The sequence below is a fragment of the Alligator mississippiensis genome, chromosome 3, assembly GCF_030867095.1.
Source record: "Alligator mississippiensis isolate rAllMis1 chromosome 3, rAllMis1, whole genome shotgun sequence".
Lineage (NCBI taxonomy): Eukaryota > Metazoa > Chordata > Crocodylia > Alligatoridae > Alligator > Alligator mississippiensis.
In genome coordinates this window covers 132,030,578-132,050,280 of record NC_081826.1, presented here as the reverse complement: position 1 = coordinate 132,050,280, position 19,703 = coordinate 132,030,578, and the positions used below count along the sequence as shown (strand labels likewise).

Genomic DNA, 19,703 nt, shown 5'->3' with positions numbered 1-19,703 from the left:
AATGATTACTTTTTAATTAAAAAAAACAAAAAACAACAGATGGAAAGCATTTCCATCACTCTCAAACTCGGATATGTAACCAGCTGCTTCATTTAGAGCCCGATGCAGCAAGCTATTGAACCATACGTCTATTTTTAAGCACACGGTTTAAGTACATTTGGTTAATCAGAGATTTAGGGTGGCATTCTCTTTCCGTTTCATTATCTGTACCCTTATACCTAATGAACACAGACAACAAACTGGAAATAAGATGTCTCCCTTAATATGTGACATGGGTGAGTTCATAACCAAAACACTAGGAGATAGGATAAGATTTAAAAATGACGACTTCTGTGCCTTACTGTTCTTGTAGCACTATTGCCTCCAGCTGTGATCTCAGAAAACCTCATATGTCAAATAGGTTTAGGGCTAATCAGGATTTGGGTAGAAGATTTCCAAGAAAAAAATGAAATACTGCAGGAACTGGCATAGGCAATTCAGTAGGTGTGTCAAAGCCTAATGCTACATAATGATGTATGGGTTGCTCATATTGCTTCATGATGCCATCCTTTTAAATGAAATGTCAAGCTGGGGCCCCTGACTAATTCTGGCTGTTAAAAGATGCCATGCCAGACTTTGCAGGAGTAGGTTTTCTTGGCTAACTTCCAAACTTAAGTAATTAAATTCTGCCCACCTACATTCCCCTGTCACTTTAGTTGGAGATGATATTTTTATTCACTTCCTGTCCCTAGACTGTTGCTAATGAAGTAACTTGCTTGCTTCAGTCACAGAGGAGGTTTTTCAGTGATTGGTGAATCTTATTCCTGCAAAGATGGTTTATATGTTTTTTTCTGGTGGTGATTGCCTTTTTTCCATATGAAGAATGGAACTGATTATTGACTATGGCGTTCTAAGTGACTTATAGTAACTATCTATCCTGTGACACATGATAGGAACTAGGCTTGCCTTTATGAAATCGAAGCTAAGTTCTTTTAATTTTTTTTTAATTGAGTAAAATTCATTTCTTGGCATAAGCCCACTATAAGGCCAGCACACCTACTGAAGCAGGATTTAAGTGATGCACAAGATTTGTAATGATCTATTCAGAAATGAATTTTATACTTTAAATCCTGAGTTTTTGCTTCTGAATCTACAATTGAAAGGGAGTGAGTTAAAATAGAGTGTATCAGGAGCTAAAAAAGGCTGCAACCTGTGGTCATTTGTCAACCTAAATTTAACAACAGTCAATCCATTTTATGGATTGCCATAAAAATGCGATGCCTTTCACAATACAAAATAATGTAATTTCCAAGGATTTCTTTAGTAACAACTGACTGCATTTAGTACAGTCAGAAAACAAGTAGAGTGTATGACATTAAATGTCTGAAAGCTGTGGACAATTTACCTAGGAAGGAAAGGTTCCAGTACAAAATCAAATTATAAATATAGTGATATTTGTATCTGCACAGAATATGAGAAGCTTATGGGTGTGTATTTAGAGAGCAAGTAGTTTTTGTTTTTCTCTTCAGGGAATTTGACTAAACATATGAAGTCCAAGGCACACAGCAAGAAATGCATGGATTTGGGAATCTCAGTCGGTTTAATAGATGACCAGGATGGAGACGAATATGGTAAGGATTTTTAAATCTTCCTTGTTCCCCTGCTGCCTTACATTTATATTTCTGTCACCTTAGACATCCACTCTTACTCACCCAACATTTTTTACTTCCATTTGAAGGCAGTACTGTGATGATAAGCACCGTAAGGTGTTGACAGGCATTTATTTCTAGTGGTACAAAGCGTCTCAACACTTTGTGGCACTACAAAAATGTAGTGAGATGCGGGGTATACTGGAGTTGTAGCCCCCTAGCTGGAGAATAAAAAAGTTTCAAAGGCATGGTCTCTAGCCAGGGGGTGATAAGGAACTGCTTCTTTGCTCCTCCTACAGGAGACAGGCTGTCTCCTGCTGATGCCACGTGGGCCATAGCTGGAAGCAGCTGAAAAGGCAAGGGAGAAACAATTCCCCTCTGCCTGCAGATGAGAGGGGAAGGGGCATGCTCCATGCCCCTGCCCCTTCCCCATAACAGCCATTTGTAAATGGGACTTGTATTTGCATCTCTGGCTGCTGCCCTGGAACCAAGCCCAGGGCAGCACCTGGCACTGTCAGGTACAGCCTGCAGAAGAGAAAGTGGGTATGTTCTTCATCCTCACCCCCTCCACGCCCTTGAGACACATAGACAGACACCCACCCATGCACCCACCCACTCCATTGTGGCCAAACCATCTGTTCTTGTGGGGACCATAGCAGCTGGAAAGACCTGACAAGTTCCCTATGGGATGAGCACCTTTTCCTGGTGTTCCTGAGGAGCAGGGGGGAAGCTCTCCTTAGCTACTCCCCTTCTGCCAGTGCCCCTTCCCCTTCCCTCCCCCCCCCCCCCCCAGCTGCATGAACAGTCCCAGAGAGTTTCAGGGCTGCCAAGCAGCCATGGCAGCAGGGTCTCCACAGGGGTCCCTGGTGTCCGGGAGCTTCCCCTCTCCCTCCCACCCTCCTTTTAGGAAGGGCAGAGGGAGAGTGCAGAACTGTAGAATCCTAGGGACCCCCATAGTCCCATGTGCACCTGAACAGGTATTACATGTGGTGCTAGAAAACAAGGAAGATGCTGTTTGAAGAGCCTAGCAGTTTTTCTCAGAATCACTAGATTTCTTCGACCACAAACTGCTTGAGCACCCATACATTTTTTCTTTGTGCTGTGATATAGGCATTTTTCCTGACACAAATATAATGCCTGTCAATAGTCTTAGAAATATGATAGGGAAAGTTGGAAATACTAGACAGATTGTAACAGCCACAAGAATGGATCCGGCACTTGCTAAACCTGTATATTTGGCAGGGAATTGTTTCCAAAATGTTACCCAGATTTAAGTTTGCCAGTTTTGCAGAACCTTGGCATATCAAAAACTATTTTTGTACTTACTTTACTTTTTCAATAAGTAGCAAAATGAATGGTTAACAATAGCTGAAACTAAGAATCCTGCTTTTTTTTTTTATGCACCAAAACTAGCCCATTGAAAAAGATTAAACTATTATGGGTTTTCTAGGGATCCAGAATTAAGAGCATAGTAGACTTTGACCCAACAGAATAAAATGGTTTATGTATTTAGCTGTACTGTTCACTCTCAAAAGCAAAACAGGACTTTGTTAACAGAACTTTATTTTGGTTATGGAAGTTATCAATGCAGTGATGGCATTCTTGTTTTCCCATCATCTGCAATGGAATCAACCCTGGGGTTTTTGGGTTGGTTTTTTTTTTCTTTTCTTTTGGGGGGGGTGCCGCGGGTGTTGACGATGACATATTTTTCTTATTAACATTGTGTAGTTTATTGAATTATGGATAAGTTTTCAAAGGAAAAAAATGGTAAATACATAACTGAAAGAAAGGAAAAGGGCAAGAAAGATTAATGCACTCCCTTGTTTTCACTTGACAATCAATAGATTGAATCAGCCAAAATTATTCTAAATAATATTGGAAATATAACTTAATCTTTTTCAGTTGGTGTGACTCAATAATGTTTGAGGATCAAAGAAAACATTTTGCCATTTCGAGTGTCAATTATTTATTTCTTATTGAGAGAAACTAAAAAAAAATGACTTAAAAAACAAATTGCCCAGAAGAGATGGAAGCACTATGTATTTTCCTCTACTTCCCATTTAGGAATATTGTTATTTAAAGTTTTTACTTTTCACATAATGGAATAAAAATGCTGAACCTTTTTTTAATATATTTCTGTAATTTCATAATCTCACTTGTCCTTTTGTCATATACATGAGCAAACATCATCTTTTTACTCGGGCTCAAAAGGATTTCAATGATTAATAGCTTTATATTGGTGCATTTTAAAAAAGATCTCATTTTATATTAATAAGCATAGTTACATTTTAAGGTTCAAAATAATCACCCTGCACAAGTAAGCCCTTTCTAATAATTTTTAGAGCTATAAATCACGTAGTAGACTACATAGTTTAGTGAATTATTATATTAGGGTACTACATTTTTGGAAGAAAATTACTTAATAGTATGGATACATTTAGCTCAGGGTTTTGAAAAGAACATTGAAATTACATGGAAGTTAGCTACCCACCATCTCTATTCTTCTCTGAAAATTCAAACCTTAACTCTACAGCATCTACAGTACAAAAACCTGTAAAACTAATTGTTAATAAGTATCCAAGTACCAATGGAAAACAGTATGTATTGGAAATCCTGCACATACCCAGGTACATAAGGAAGGAAACCTTGATACCCAGTCATAAATTAACCAATCTATTGCTTAATTTGGTGTATATGAAATATAAGTTGACTGAAGTTAGCATGATTTCAATCAGGCTACTCAGTAAGATTGATAATAATTTTCAAATCATATAATAGTTTCTTCTGATAGAAACTAATTTCACAAATCTCTGTTCTTGAAGTTTTATGCCAGTCCTCATGTTCCTGGCACTTTTTAAAAGCCAGGGTTGTGAAAGTTGATTTTATGAGTACATGTATAACGATGTGCACGTTGCCTCCATCCCAAGTTTCTGTTTTCTCTCCTTGCTGTTGTTCTTTTGGCTGCTATTTCACTATTCTGAAATCCTCTGTTAGTTTTATAGGTTTGTATTTTTTTCAAAGTTTTATTTCCATATCAGTGGGCATAAGAAGTAGTAGTAGTAGCAGCAGAAATATTATGAGTATTAATATTTTTCTCAGAGTTGGAGTGATGCAACTGTTATGACCCAAGGAAAAAAGTTTGTCCTAACAAAAGAATTATTTTGAGGTAAGTAAAAATGTCAAACATTTTAGGAAGGCCACTTATGCACTGTCCTTTTGGCTTAAAAACAACAAAAAAGAAGAAAAGAAGAAAGAAACCCATATTGGTGCATAATTCTAACCTCTGGTTTCTTTGCCAAAGACTTTCTGTAATATTTCCTAGATTTCTGCCTCCTATCTCATTGGTTCCTCCTTGTCCCAGAGCAAAACTGGAAGCAAAATCGCACAAAACAAAGGTTTTACTATTAACATGACCGACAAAATGTAGAAATATAATTTAATCTTACTGGGTGCATCTACATGTGTGCTTTACTGTGTACTGAGTAGACTAATTAGATCCTCAGTAAAGCATCACAGTCTACATGTGCCCTCATATTAGGGTGCAGTGAACTATTTAACTTGGCCGTAGGATAGTATAGTTGGGGACAGTACTGTCTTATGGCATAGTACTTTACTGCACTGAAATGCACGTGTAGATGGTAACCAAGGGTGTAAATTGTGCCCACCCAGCCAGCTGGGGTCCTGCTCCACTCGAATTGCTGCTGTCTTGGGCACATATGTAGATGCTGCACCTGGGAAAAGTTGACTCTAGCCTAAAGTGCTCTGGATTTCATTGCATTAATTGCATGCGTAGATGCACCCACATTTGTTTACTAAGGGTAAAATTCCAGAAGTTCTGAGTTCTACAGAAATTTTTTTCTGCTCTGTTTTGGAAAAGATGTTCTCTGGTCTGTGGAATGAATTAAATATGCCTTTTCAAACTACTTCTATGTTACAGAACAAGAATTACTGTTGATATCTGTGTAACATTGTGCATTTTCAGGTAAATGACTGTAAAGTCAATGGGATTCAGACTCCTAAGTGACTTTCATGTTTCTGAAAATTAGATTTCAGCTTCCAAGTCACTTTGGTGATTTTGAAATTTTTTCCTTAAAAAATGTAGCATCATATCTTTGACTGGGGGTGGAGGGCAGCAGGAATTTCCTGGTGTGGCAGGACAACAAGAAGGCTAAGCCTCAGACCCTTGCAGGGGTAATGAGGCTACATCTTCTTTACTATAAATAATAATGAGTTATTTCCACACTAGAAGCCTAAGTAATATACTATAGACTATATGCAGCAGCTCACTTACCCTAAGCCTTCTCATTGTTGCTGTAGTTGGTTAACCCAGGATGCTGCTTCTTCTGCTTCCTGGGGCCACATAGAAGCAGCAGCCATTTTGACAGCCATTAGAGCACATAGTCTGCATACTTCTATTCTCCCTACTTCTTTTCCAGCAAAGAAATATCAGCTTCCCTACTTAATAGAGACAGCCTAATTGTGGAGGGTTGATTTTTGAAGGGAAGTTATGTGAGTAAATATACTAAGCCGTTTTAAGGTCTGAGGCAAAATGTACCTTATCTTGCATATGCAAGAAGCAGGCTTTGCTTGATAATATCTTTTATTGGATCAACTACATAGTTGGGAGAGATTACACAAGATACCCTTTCTTGGGTATGGGCTACAACAGCACTTCAACATGGAGGATATTGAAATTCACTATTTAAAATGGAGAATGCACAACATTAAGAAAGAAGGAAACCAAACAAACAGGCCCAGACCTGAGGAAGGGCATTTTGTGTCTAAAAGCAGGTCTAACATCTTTCCCAACTACATGGTTGGTCCTATAACAGGTATTGGCAAACAAATCCTGCTTCTGGCATGTTCCCTTGGTCACGGTTGCTACAATAGTAGCTCAGCACTTACCTTACATATGCAGGGGTTTAGGTTGTAGCCGTGTTGGTCTAAGGACATAGGCAGACAAGGTTCTTCCTTGGGTGAATTTGATATCTTTTATTAGACCAACCCAAATGGTTGGAGAATAGTTATTAAGCAAGCTTTCGGGTTCAAAAACCCTTCGTCAGGCTAAGGACGCTGCAGCAGTTGCTGCGTGCTCTTCCTGGATGGAATGAAAAGTAAAGAAGCCAGAGGCTGGGCTGGGCTGGGGAGTCAGTTACCAGGCAGATTGTAATGTATCAAAAATCCAATGTCTGTGTTTAGTCCCTGATCTCTAGTATCCAGCAGGTTGATGAAATGGAGCTCATAGGCTCGTCTCTGGGAAGTGTTGTGTAAGTTTCCCTTGAGGATCAGGACTGAGAGATTGGAGAGAGAGTGGCCCTCCTGTGAGAAATGTGCCCCCATCGGTAATGAACGCACACCGGAAATCCATCAAAGACAGAAACACCCAATTTGCCAAAGTGGCAAAAAGATCTCACCAAGCTCGGTGGGCAAAAAAATGGCAGATGAACTTTAGTTTCCACAAGTGCAAGATAATGCACATGGGGAAAAATAACCTCAACTATGCATATGCAGTGCTAGGTTCTGAACTAGCTGCTGCGACTCAGAAAACAGTCTTTGGAGTTATTGTAGATAGTTCTTTCTTTAAAAACGTCAGCTCACTGCAGCGGTGCCCCCCCAAAAACCAGTCAAATGTGGTAAAATAGAGAAAATTATCATGGTACTGTACAAATCCATGGTATACCCACATCTTGAATACTATTTGCAGTTCTGGTCTCCACATCTTAAGAAAAGATTTAGTAGAATTAGAAAATGTACAGAGAAGGGCAACCAAAATGGTCAGGGGCCTGGAGCAGTTAGCATACCCAGAGAAACTAAAAAGGCTAAGACTTCAGTTTGGAAAGGAGAAGGCGGGGGGGCATAAAGGTCTATAAAATTGTGAAGGGTGTGGACAAAGTGAGTAGGTAACCGTTATTTACCAAGTCCCAGAACACTAGAACCAGAGGGTACCCACTGAAATTAATAGACAACAGATTTAAAACTAACAAGAGAGAGGGGTTTTTTACACAGCGCATAGTTAACTTGAGGACTTATTGCCACACAGTATAGCCATGTTCAAAAATGGACGATGGATCTATTAATAGTTATTAAACAGAACTGTTGAAGATGTTTCCCATGGCATCTCTTAAACCAATGACAGTGGATGCTGGGAGGATGAGGGAGAAGTAATGAACAGCGAACAAATTACTCTAGATATACGTGGTTCAGTGCTCTCCCTGTAAAGCAGTGGTTTTCAAGCTCTCATACCTTCCCCGTCCCCTGGGGTAGCTATGCCCTTGTGTAGCCTACCCTGGCCCCTACTGCGGCCCATGTGACATTCTATTAAAACATTTTTTAAATGGATACTCACGGGTAGCGGGGAGCATGTCCCTGGGCACCGGCCTGGGTCGGAGCACTGGCCGGGCCCTCCAGTGGTACTTAGTCCCCCAGTGGCACTTCTGGTTTCTCTGCCAGCGTTTCTGGGCTCGGCGATTGGCTGCTGTCCCCCCCTCCCCCACCCTCCGGTCAGCGAGGGGGGTGTGTGCAAATGTAAGCATTGGACCCCAGGTGCCAGAGACCCACAGTACGCTGCTGGATACACCGGAAGTAAGTTTTGTGGGTGCAGCCCACATAACACATTGAGAGAAATAAATGTGGCCCACTATGGCAAATAGGGTGAGAACCACTGCTCTAAAGCATCAACTCCTGCCACTGTCAGACAGGGTACTGGGCTAGCTGGACCACTGGTCTGACCCAATATGGCACTTCTTATGTTCTTCTGTTCTTCCACCTCCTTGAGTTTCACCAACTATTTCATTTTTATCCAAGCTCCTAGTATTTTAACAGCTGACATCGTTGCATGTTTTATTATTTGCTTAAAGAGTTGTCTAAACATTAAAAGTGATCTGTTTGTATCCCAGGACCAAATGAACTCAGCCAGCTTCCAGTAAAAAAATCCATTGGAGGAATGTGCAAGAAACCCAATAAGGGATAAGTTTCTTCTTTCCCTCAGGCACTAAGGGGTTGGCTTATGTCCTGAAGCATCAGGTCTCAACAGAATTTAGCCTGTAAACTGTACATCTTATTATTACAGTTTATCCTAGCATTTATAATACTGTCTATTCTTATTAGCAATACAAATGTCTAAGTTTTTGTTGGAGCCTACATGATAACAGTATTGTCAATAAAACCCAATAACAATGACTGCTTCAGCACAGACAAAAATTAGTATTTGGTATTCAATTGGACAGCAGTCTTAAGGGGGAGGGATGCTTCCCTGTTATGAGAGAATGTAATCAGAGCTTTTAACATAATCCCCTTTGTATTTGGATTTGTCATCATTGAGGTATTAGTAAATACTTTTTGGTTTTGCCCTTTGTGTTCAAAATCATCCCACATCTATTTACCTTTCATCTTCTCATCCATGGAATGTTCTTGTCAACACAATAGAGTTGCAACGTAAGGAATGTTAGTATCTGAATTAAATTGTCATATAAGGTGAACCATTTAGTGTAACAAAACACAACTGGGAACATCTTATTTAACTCTGTTGGTCCAAGTTCTGACTGTGCAGTCTTTTTAATAACATGAAAATACATCTCAGAATTAAAATAATTTTGAAACTTAAGCAGTATTTCAGGGGTTGATCCTGCAGACTTGCTTATAGTTTTTTAGTTCAGTTTGTCATGAATGCAAGAGTTTGCAGACTTTATAGCAAGTAGATTGCTAGCTGTATTACACAAGGACTTTTTTAACAGTAAACTCCACTGCTGAGAAGAATTTATTAAAACAGTCCCCATGGAAAAAGAGTTGCTATCCTAAAGTATTTCTACTTTCCACATTAAAATAATTAAATTACATTTTTTTAGTTGCATACACTTTACACTGAGTTATCTTTTTCACATAACACCCAATTAATCCCTCTCTAAAGATCATATGTTTCTAATTTACTAAGGGATTTCTAAGGAAGCTATTTCTTATCATATTTCATAAACTGGATTTCAACAATATGGATTAGCTAATACTGCTTCACTGTTTTTAGCAAAACTGTCCCTAGGATATTAAAATAATGAAAAACTTTCAATGAAAACTTTTGATTTTAATACTCAGATACAGAAGAAGCTGTAATTGATTATTTATAACTTTCAGGGATGCTTTCTTTTTAAATTAGTTATTACACCAATTGTCTAATTTGCACAATTAAATGTACAGTACATAAAGAGTGGTGTAGCTCTTATTCCTCCTGGCTTGAGACTATAATATTTAATGTATATTATTCAATATTTAGTATCTGTATCCTACACCTTGATAGTGCAATAACACTCCTTGCTTAAAAGAAGGCAGGTAATTCTACTTTATGTAGTTTCCAGTTCAGGTATGTATCGCTTCTCATCTTTGAAGAACATAAGGTTCTACCAGTCTGAACTTTACCCAGTAGATGTCACTGTGAGTCCGATGTTGATGAGCAGAGGACAGTGGCTAAAGCAGAAGTGAAATTCTTCTGTACATTAAACTGAGAATAGAGTAAGGAAGACAATTATCACATTTTGAATATAGCTGCTGATTTTATTTCATAGGGTAGGAGTTGGTTGTTTACTTGTAAAGCTGACAAGCAATTAAATCGTCTAAGTGGCATTGGTGATGTTCATTTCAGGACTATTTTAATCCTCTGAAATAGATTATGTCTCTGCATTACAAATGTGGTAATGAAATACAAGGGATGTTAATAATAATACACTGTCATATTTGATAATATTTCCATTTTGTTGATTATGATTATGATTTTGTTGATGGTATATAATATATTTATGGAACTTCAGTAAAGGATACTGTCAAATATGTACCTTAATTAGTTGAGAACTTGGGCCTCCTCTACATGTTACGCTTAAGACATTCTTAACTAGTTAATCATGCCTTAAGTTGTGACCCAGCTACATGTTCAACCGGATAATGGTGTCATAAAACAAGCAATAAGCTACAAATTTATTCCACAAAAAATGTATAATAACTTTGTCACTTGTTCTAATTGCACCATTAATTGAACTTGTCACCAAGTGCTCTCCTGTGGCTGGGAGCCCCATCACCCAAGGGATATTTAACCCTACGGATGCACCATTTACTGAGAGCCCCTCAGCTGATAAGGCTCACAGTGGCAGCAGTGTTCCTAGCCGTGAGCCTTCTCAGTTGTGGGGCTTGCAGATGTCAGACCCAGTGCAGGGGGAGTCCAGGATCGCATGACAGGAGATGCAATTGTGTGGATCGTGTATTAGATCCCACTGTGCCTTTTTACCTGCATGTGTAGAGGGGCCCTTAAAGACATTTTTTCAGCTTGAAGTTGAAGTGGTAAACAGATTCTGAACTAAGACCAGGAAACACGCAGTGATGAAGATATTGGTGTTTATCACGCTAGGTTATTATTCTTTGGCAAGAAATACCCTCATTTTCTTGTAAGCGGAGTTTATAGTGAAACTGAAAGTTTCGGCTACCGAATGTTTTTCATTGTAAATTTGTTTTCAGTTTCTTGTGACTTGGCAAAATTTAAGGGGTCGGGACTGCAATTTTCTGTGCGTGTCCTTTGTCACGGACCAACATATTTAGATAAGCTTCAGCAAAAAATTGCCCAGCCATTAACAAAAAATTAAATTAAGAAAAACAATTTGTTATTCCAGTGTTCTTACCTTCACCACAACCATTTCTTTGTAGAATTCTAATTCCTTCATGATTTTAATTTTGCCTAGGGTCATCCTGGGACATTTTGCCTTTTGCATCTTTTTCATGGGATCACCAAGATAATATATACTTCCCTTAAATTTTTGCATTTGACTTCATAGGAAATTGTTTATATGCTTAAGTCATTACAGAATCAGGATCTAAAAAGTGAAATCATATAGTGGGCTTCTTAGTTGTATCTGAATCAAGACTGAAGAATTATAAATTAAGAATCTTTGCTGTGGTATGCCATCTGATAATAGCAACATGAATAGCACTGCTAAAACTGTGTAACGCAAAGACTCCAGTAGAAAAGGTTGTTTAAAGTAAATAAGGGATGTGCAAAAATAGAGCTCTTCTAGTATAAACTTCAGTCTTCAAGTTAGTAATGGCACAGCTGGTAAGGGTAGAGCATGGAGTAGTCAGCTCTGGGCACTGTCACTAATGGACATACTAAGTTACTGATAATTCCCACTAATTCTATTGTGCAGAAGAACTTGAAGCCTTTTCTTTCCCTCTTTGGGGTAAAAGGATGTTAGAGTCCAGCTTCCTCCAACTAATTAATCAACACTATAAACAAAATAGTGACGTAATGACAGAGCACGAAATGAGGGAATCAAAATACAAGGAACTAAGGGAACTAAGAAATTGTAATTTCTTAAATTATTTACTTATATGTAGGATTAAACTTTTGGGTTTATTAAATCCTATGGCTAGGTTGCTAGCAAAATCCATAGTGAAATTTTCTGAGACTGTTCCCCTGTACAGATTTGTTTCCAGTTTCTCTTTGTGACATTCTCAAGTATGTGGCTAAAAAAATTACAGGCGTGATTGTGTCCTCTATAGGGAATAGCCTTGAAAAGTTTGAAGAAAAAATGGCACAGCCATCTTTGAGCAAGAATTCAAAAATTCTCAAGAATATTTTGAAATATTTTTTGCCAAAAGGTGTGAGCTTGAAATATGAAAGGGAAATAGCCATCATATAGCAAAAGAGCCATAGGGTGTTAAAATGAAAACTAATTTTATGATTTTAAAGTAATTAAGTTTTGAAAATCACAGGTAAACTATGGCTGCCACTCCCTCATCTCTCTTCCCTCCCCTGGGGCCTCTCCAGCAATCAATGTTGAGGGGTAGGACCACAGAAAGGGCAGCCAGCAGTCAAGATGGTGGCCACCCTCTCATCCTTCCCCCCTCCCCCATGGCCTCTTAGCCAATCAGTGCTTCGGGGTGGGGCCGCTAGTGCTCATCCATAAAATGTCTGTGGAATTTGCTCTTTATGCTGTGACTAGCCCACAAAAATTAGTAAATCTAACCACAATTTAAGTAGACCCCTAAATATAAATGTCTACATCTGCTGAGGTTCAGATGTAGCTCTGCCCTTTTACTACATAAGAATTTGGATGCATTCACTTCAGTGAGCTTTGGATCAGACATGCAGTGGAGAAAAAAATGCCTTATTAAGTGTTGAGAAGATAAAACTTTTTCCCCATTTTGAGAAACCTAGGAACTGTCATAAAAAAAACCCCAAACTTAGATTTTTGGGCTTTATGTAGCACTTCTAAGTCTAAAATTTCCCACACTGTTTTGCAAACTTACATAATATTAACCACAGAACTAATTTCATCCACTTCAAAAAAGCAATCAGGTATGGGGAAGCGCATTTATTATTTAACAGTGTACAGCAATGTTATAGGCAGTTTAAGATAGGAATTCATTTTCTCAACTAAAATTGTACAGGCCCTTAAGTGGGCAAAATATAATTACCAAACTAGAACTTGGGCCAGTATACTTTGGTTAACAAGCCCGCTCTTACAAAAAGTGCCAAAGGCCCTTTCAGTTACAGTAAGTGGTTACAGCCTCAGTTTGCCATCCCATCCAGAAGATTATACCTTATAACTAAAGATCAATTGTCTTTATAGTTCTTTCTCTTCTGTAAAAGAAAGTGGAAATTTCAATAATGTTAGATAATATTCCAAGGGCTCATTAATAACAAAAGCTGAGGGACCTCTCACAACTGTGTGCGTGCATGTGTGTGTGTATGTGTGCACATATAATATCAGTGACTCTCAACCAGGGTTCTTTGGCACACTGTTAGATGTACAAACACCCACAAACGATTTGGAGTATAAACCCAGAAATTACAAATAGAAATTCCGTTGTTTAAAAACATTCTGAACTTTTGTCATCTTTGAGTTCTATGTAAGAAAAGGATTGCTGCTATTTTTCCCTGGCCAAGAAACTAGTGAAAGCTAAAACTTGGCATTTTTTCCTGACAGCTGCCTTGAGTCTAAAAAGGTGGAGAAGGACTGTATATGCACATCCAGGTCCAGAGCCAGGATTTCCTAAAGAGGGTTGATGGCTGCCCCTCAGACCATGGGAGTGAGGCATGGCTGGAACCCTCGGGTCATTGTGTAACTCTGGGGAGCTGGGTAAGAAGCAGGCACACAAAGTAGGGGACTCTTGTCCCTTCCAACACTTGTGCTGCTGTTCCCAGCAGACCTGCAGAGGAGGTTGGAGGGAAGACCCAGACCCACTCCTTCCCTGCTGTAGCCAGCAGGGCTAGATTAACCCTTTAGTGGTCCCTAGGCAAACAAACGCATGGGCCCTGGGCCAGTCAAGACCCCCTTCCCCAGCCTGGCGCAGGGCGTGGGGCTTAGAGCCACCACTAGGAAGCAGCCACTACGGTGGTGAGGCTGGCAGAGGGAAGGGGAAGGGAAGGAAAAGGAAGTAGATGGGGCCATTTGCATCACTGCCATGGCAGGAAGAACTGGGGCCCCCTGCAGCTCAGGGGCCTAGGCATGTGCCTAGTTTGCCTATGCATTAATCCTGCCCTGCTAGCCAGCAGCCTGTTTCCACATTTCCTGTGATGTGCCCCACTAGCTGGGAGCAGGTACTGGAAGAATATGTGCACATCACAGCCATTCTCTGTAGTATGGGACAGGAGCAGGTCAGGAGTGGCCCTGGGGCCCCCCTGTGTCTGTGTCAACTGGAGGCAGTGGCACACAAGTTCTTCCTTACAGTGCCTGCTCCCAGCCAGGAGGAAAGGAGGGGAGAAAGAAGGGCAGGTGCTGGAAGGAGGAATCTGCATGTCACTGGTATCCCCTTGCTGAGCCTGGCACCTTGGGTTGCAACAGCATGCAGCTGGAGCAGCTCTGGGGCTGTCCCTGCACTTGGATTGGCCAGGGGCAGCGGTGGCAGTGCTATAAGGCGGGGAGGTATCCTCACCACTGCATCCCTTGAGACCCACTCCTTTATATCTCACTGGAGTATATATATAAAATACATACAGTGATTCTCAACTTTTGTAGGCACAAGGTACCCCTTGGAAAATGCCACTTCTTAGCCTTAGCTAAGCTGTTGGGGTGTGTGTGTATACATGTGTACACACACATACACATGTGTAAGTGTGCATGCACACACCCTCTCCTTTATCCTTATGAGTCTGCTCCTCTCTGTATTTCCAGAGCAACTCTGGAGTGATTTTTTTTTCATCTGATGTTTGAAAGCAGTGTGGGAGTCATGGCACTGTATTCATCCATGTCACCTCATCTACAATGCAAGCTTCTAGCTGTAGGTAACTATAGTTAAATAGACACTGGCAAGCACAAAGGGTGGTGGAGGTAAGTTGAGAAACAGTAGTCAGAAATGGACTATTGGAGAGTCCTGCCTTTAAGGAACCAGTCCAACGAGCAATTTTTCCCCCTTATTCCACCTGATGCCAGGAGGTTGAGATATATGCATAAGCCGTATTTGCCAGTGAGATTTGGTATTATTTTTAAATGTTGTTTAGAATAAGTAAATTCTCACTATAAATTAGGGCATGGTTTTGGCTTAATAACATTGAACTATCTTTTAGTCTTTATGTCATGATTTTATTCAGACCACATCAAAGTGAGTATGTAAGCCAAATTCTGCAACATATGCTGCAGCTGATTAAAATTTACCTAAAAGTACAAAGTATAAAATTAAAGGTACCCTCTAAGTTGTTTAAAAAAAACCAAACAAGCTCCTTAAAAATAAATGCTGAATGCTGTAAGTAATCTAGCTAAGAGAGGCATCCTGTGCACCAGTAAGTACAAGATAAAATCAGTCCTTTCTCTTTATGATATTATGGACCTGGACCTTAATGAAAAGAAACCAAATCTCAAGCCAAATAAATGTGTATGCAAGTGTTCTTGGTTCAGGAAACATTGTTACTGTGCTCAGCCCCTTTCTTGTTTTGTAGTTTGTAGGAATGAACTTACCTCTATTTTAAAATTTTATTTTTTTATTGAAAATTACTATAATTATAGGTGCAAAAGAGAAGATATAAGGCATTAATACTAATACAAAGCACTTGTACTTCTTCTAGTAAAACTAGTAAAGAATAAATCTGAATATACTTTTTAAAAATATTGCTAAGGAACTCAGTCAATGAAGGTATAGATTTGCTGGTACTGACCTAAAATGAAAACAATTACAATTATGTGAATCCTGGTATGCTGATTCTTTGAAAATGTCTGTATGACATAATGCCTGATGGTGTTAGTTAATAAGCTAACACTGTGTCAGCTCCTGTGTAAAGTAAGCTAACAGCTGTTTTCTACAATTAGAAACAACATAGTTTTGCATAACAATTCTGGTTATTTCTCAGTGGGTGTGTCTACACATGAGCTTTACTGTGGAATAGACTAATTAGCTCCTCAGTAAAGCATCACTGTCTACATGTGCGCTGGTATTTGGGGACAGTAAACTTACCTTACAGCAGTTAGTATTGTCGGGGACCAGTACTATCTTATGGCAGTGTAATTTTACTGCACTGAAACACATGTAGCTGCTCACTGCATGTGCAAAAAATTGGCCAGACTCCTGCTTGCTGCCTAGCCACACAGCTCCATGCTTGCGGCAGCCTCCTGCCTGAGCCAGCCCCTCTGCTGTGCAGTGCCACCACCTGGAGTCCAGGGCTGACCCCCTGTGCCCCCTGCCAAACCAGACTTGCTCCACCTTGGCTCAAATTGCTGCTGTCCTGGGTGCACATGTGGATGCTGCACCAGGGAGCAGTTTATTCTGGCTTGAACTGTTGCGGAGTTTATTGTTTCACATTAATTGTATGTGTAGATGCACCTAATAACTACAAAACACAAATCTTAGCTTAATGTCTGATCCAAATTTCACACCTCCTGTCTTTAGCATTGTATAACGCCTTTCACTTTTTCTCTCCATCAGCCGATACTTTCCCATAGTCCTTTTAAAAGCATAGAGCTACAACAGAGCAAAATCTTCATATCTGGATAACTGTGCTCTTGGGAGCAGTGTAGACAAATTTGAAAACATCAGATAGCAAAGTGCATGTGTATAAAAAACTCAGTAGCTCTCATAATAATCTGAAGAAAGTTTGAAAAGAACTCTCTGAGAAGTGCACAAAACTGGTAAAACTCTTTTGTCAAAAATCACTAAGTAGAGAACCTAGACATAAAGCCAGATTTAGAGACTGGGGACAACTAGAACACTTGTGAGTTCAACCTAACGTAAACTCTACCACTTTTCTTTGTCAAGACAAGTCCATTTTCTTTTATTTTGCTTGCTATATAGATGTGAAGATCCAATCACAGTTATTTCAGATAGATGTACTTGCTGATAGACTTACAAATGTGATTTAGATAGACTTCTGTAGGAAAGGTGGTTGGTACGTATTGAAAAGAAGATGCAGGCAACCCCTGCTTAACACTGTTTCGCTTAGCACTGTTTTGCTTGTTTTAAATTAATACCCGGTTTCACTTAGTGCTCAGTGAGTTTCATTATAATGTTCACAGTTGCCATCTCGGGTCATTACAAATGCTTGCAGTCGCCATCTTGGATCGTCAAATACTTTCGGTTTCACTTAACACTTGTTTGGCTTCAAGCTCGGCTTTTCAGGAACCAATTAAGAGCGCTAAGCGGAGGTTGCCTGTATAGGATGACATCCCAGGGAACACTGAAGTAGAGTTGCTCCTTTACTGACTCTTAACTCATGTTTTTTTTGCAAGTAGATGTCACTTAAAAATAATAGAAGCTGAGTCCAAAAGCATTGTAACTCACTGACCCAACACATTATTATAAAAGGCAGAAATAAAGAAGTACATATGTTACCCAAAGTTTTGTAAGATTTTATTAATGGCTTTAAAGCTGATGCATCCAGTTAAGAAAGAACGCAAACAGGAAGGCTTGGGTTGGTTTTTCTTAAGTTTGAATTACAAATTGATTATGCAGAAAGTGTTATTGTTCTTTTCAGAAACAGAGATGAGAAGGTAAAGGACAGAAGCTGTACAATATATGTGACTTATCTGTTTGGTTGTGTTAATAATTTGTATAATTTAATTATATTTCAGGAATAGGAGTCCCTTAGAATAGTTTTGGTCAAGTTATACTTATTGCTCAGTAGGCATGCAGAAAGCTCTCTACAGCCATAACTGAACAGATGGTCAGGTCACATCAGGTAAAAGTGGCAGATCCCACTCTAAGATAATGCTGAATGGATGTGTTATCAGACTTCAGTGCTGTAAGTTAGAGCGCCGTAATGAACGTGTGTACCAGATCCCATTGTGACTCGTGTTATGTTGCATTCTGCTGGCAACCCCTGGGGCTTTGCGGCACCCTGTTAAACCCCCACTCCCTCCTGCCCTGTTTCCTCTGGCCAGCTATGAGCCACTGTCGTATTATCGCTCAGTGTGCAGATTTGATCTACCCTGTCTGGGCATTTGTAAAGCTTTCAATTAAGTGCTGTGTTGATTATGGACATCACATTCATACACGGGGCTGTCCAAGATGTTCATCTTATACAGTTTGTTTTGAAGCATGTGCTGTGTGTATCTAGATCTCAGTCCGTTCAGCTTGACCCACACTTGTCTGTTAAGGCCGTGCCCAATGGGGGACTCATTTGATGCTGCATGAATAGATTTCAAACTGGATTACTCTGAACAATCATTTCATTTATATTCACCCTACCCCTTATCTAAATATAGCGTAACACACAAGCCCACAGTACCCAGCCTGTCAGGCTCTCCTCAGGCCCAGAAACCTGGTAGCAGGAGAGTGGCTAGGGTCTGTCTTCTTATGCCACTTGGTCTAATATCCAAGAATGCAAGGAAAACATTGGTGTGTGTGCAAGTTGTGCATCCTATCCTATTGTTCTTTACTATTCATTCCATCCGGAAAGAGCACAGACCAGCTGCAGGTGCTTTCTCAGCCTGACAAAGGGTATTTATACCTGAAAGCTTGCTAAGAAGAATTTTCTCCAACTATATGAGTTGGTCTAATTTAAGATATCAGATTTACCCAAAGAACTTTGTCTGCCGGTTGTGTATCCTGTTATAAGTGCAATATCAAGCTTTTTAGTGAGACAGTTTCTGGACCGTACAGGAGCACAGTAATGTGCTGGGGCATACACCATTGCATGTGTGGTGGTCTGAGCACTTTGAAGTTGGCACCCGTTGTCGTGCTGACTAAATGTCTTAAGGCAGCTACTCTTGCAGAGGCTTTACTGATGACTTTCTGAATGTGATGCTTATAGGTGAAGGAATGGTCTAATGTGACTCCTTGGTAAGTTGGGGCATGCTCATGGGGAAGGATATAGTTGCCTGCTCTGATGTTCACTGTGCTCTTTGCTCAATGATTGTCCACATGGAAGACTGATGATACTGATTCATTGATGCTCCTCATTGGCCTTGTGCATTTCAAACAACCTTCTCCCCCGCCCCCCACAACATCTGCACCACTGGCCTGGAATGAAGCAGAGGCACCAGGCTCAGTCTTCCCTACTGTTGGAGGTATATCAGTCTGTGTTATATTGAGTGGGACCATAAATCTAGGTAATTATCAACAGACTGCCCCATCCCTCAAAGTCATGTTGCGTTCCTGAGAGAAGCCAGCATGTTTACTTGGATCCAACTGACACATACTGTAACTCAAACAGATCCTGATGTACACTGAAAGCTTTTTTCAACCCCCATAGCCAAAGTGTAACCAACAGGCAAAATTGCACATTTTCGCTGATGAGCCTCTGGACACACTTTGGCAAAGCAGCTACGAATGAGAACTGCTGCAGGTAAGGTGCAGCAGGAAAAGGGAATTCTCCTTAGCAAAACCCCTCCTTACTCCCTCCCTCTTCTTCTGGACAACCAGAGAAGGCTCAAACCTCCGATGGTGATGCTTAGGTTTCCCAGCCCTCCCAGCTCCTACATCAAGTAGATGGAACTTAGGCATCCAACTTTTTCCAGCTGGGAGGCAGTACAGTCATTCTGTCAAGGTCAGCACCAGGTTATCCAGAGCTGTGTGGTTTCCAGCCCCAGGCCAGGAAAAGGGTCCAGGCAGGGGACTCATCAGAGGCCCCTTGTTGTCTCCCTTGTCTGCAGGCATCACGTTTGGTTGTGGAGC

At 40.2% G+C, this 19,703-nt stretch overlaps 1 protein-coding gene across 5 annotated transcripts in view; it reads left to right on the top strand.

The window, feature by feature from the left end:
* Positions 1-19,703, top strand: part of HIVEP1 (HIVEP zinc finger 1) — a 204,361-nt gene that overhangs the window by 176,074 nt on the left and 8,584 nt on the right. For 4 of the 5 annotated variants that reach the window (XM_059724426.1, XM_019494867.2, XM_019494864.2 and 1 more), the window contains one exon: positions 1,509-1,610. The exons of the other annotated variant lie outside the window; for it this stretch is intronic. In XM_059724426.1, the coding sequence (XP_059580409.1) occupies positions 1,509-1,610 (102 nt within the window). The remainder of the gene's footprint in view (positions 1-1,508; positions 1,611-19,703) is intronic. 5 annotated transcript variants of the gene reach the window in all.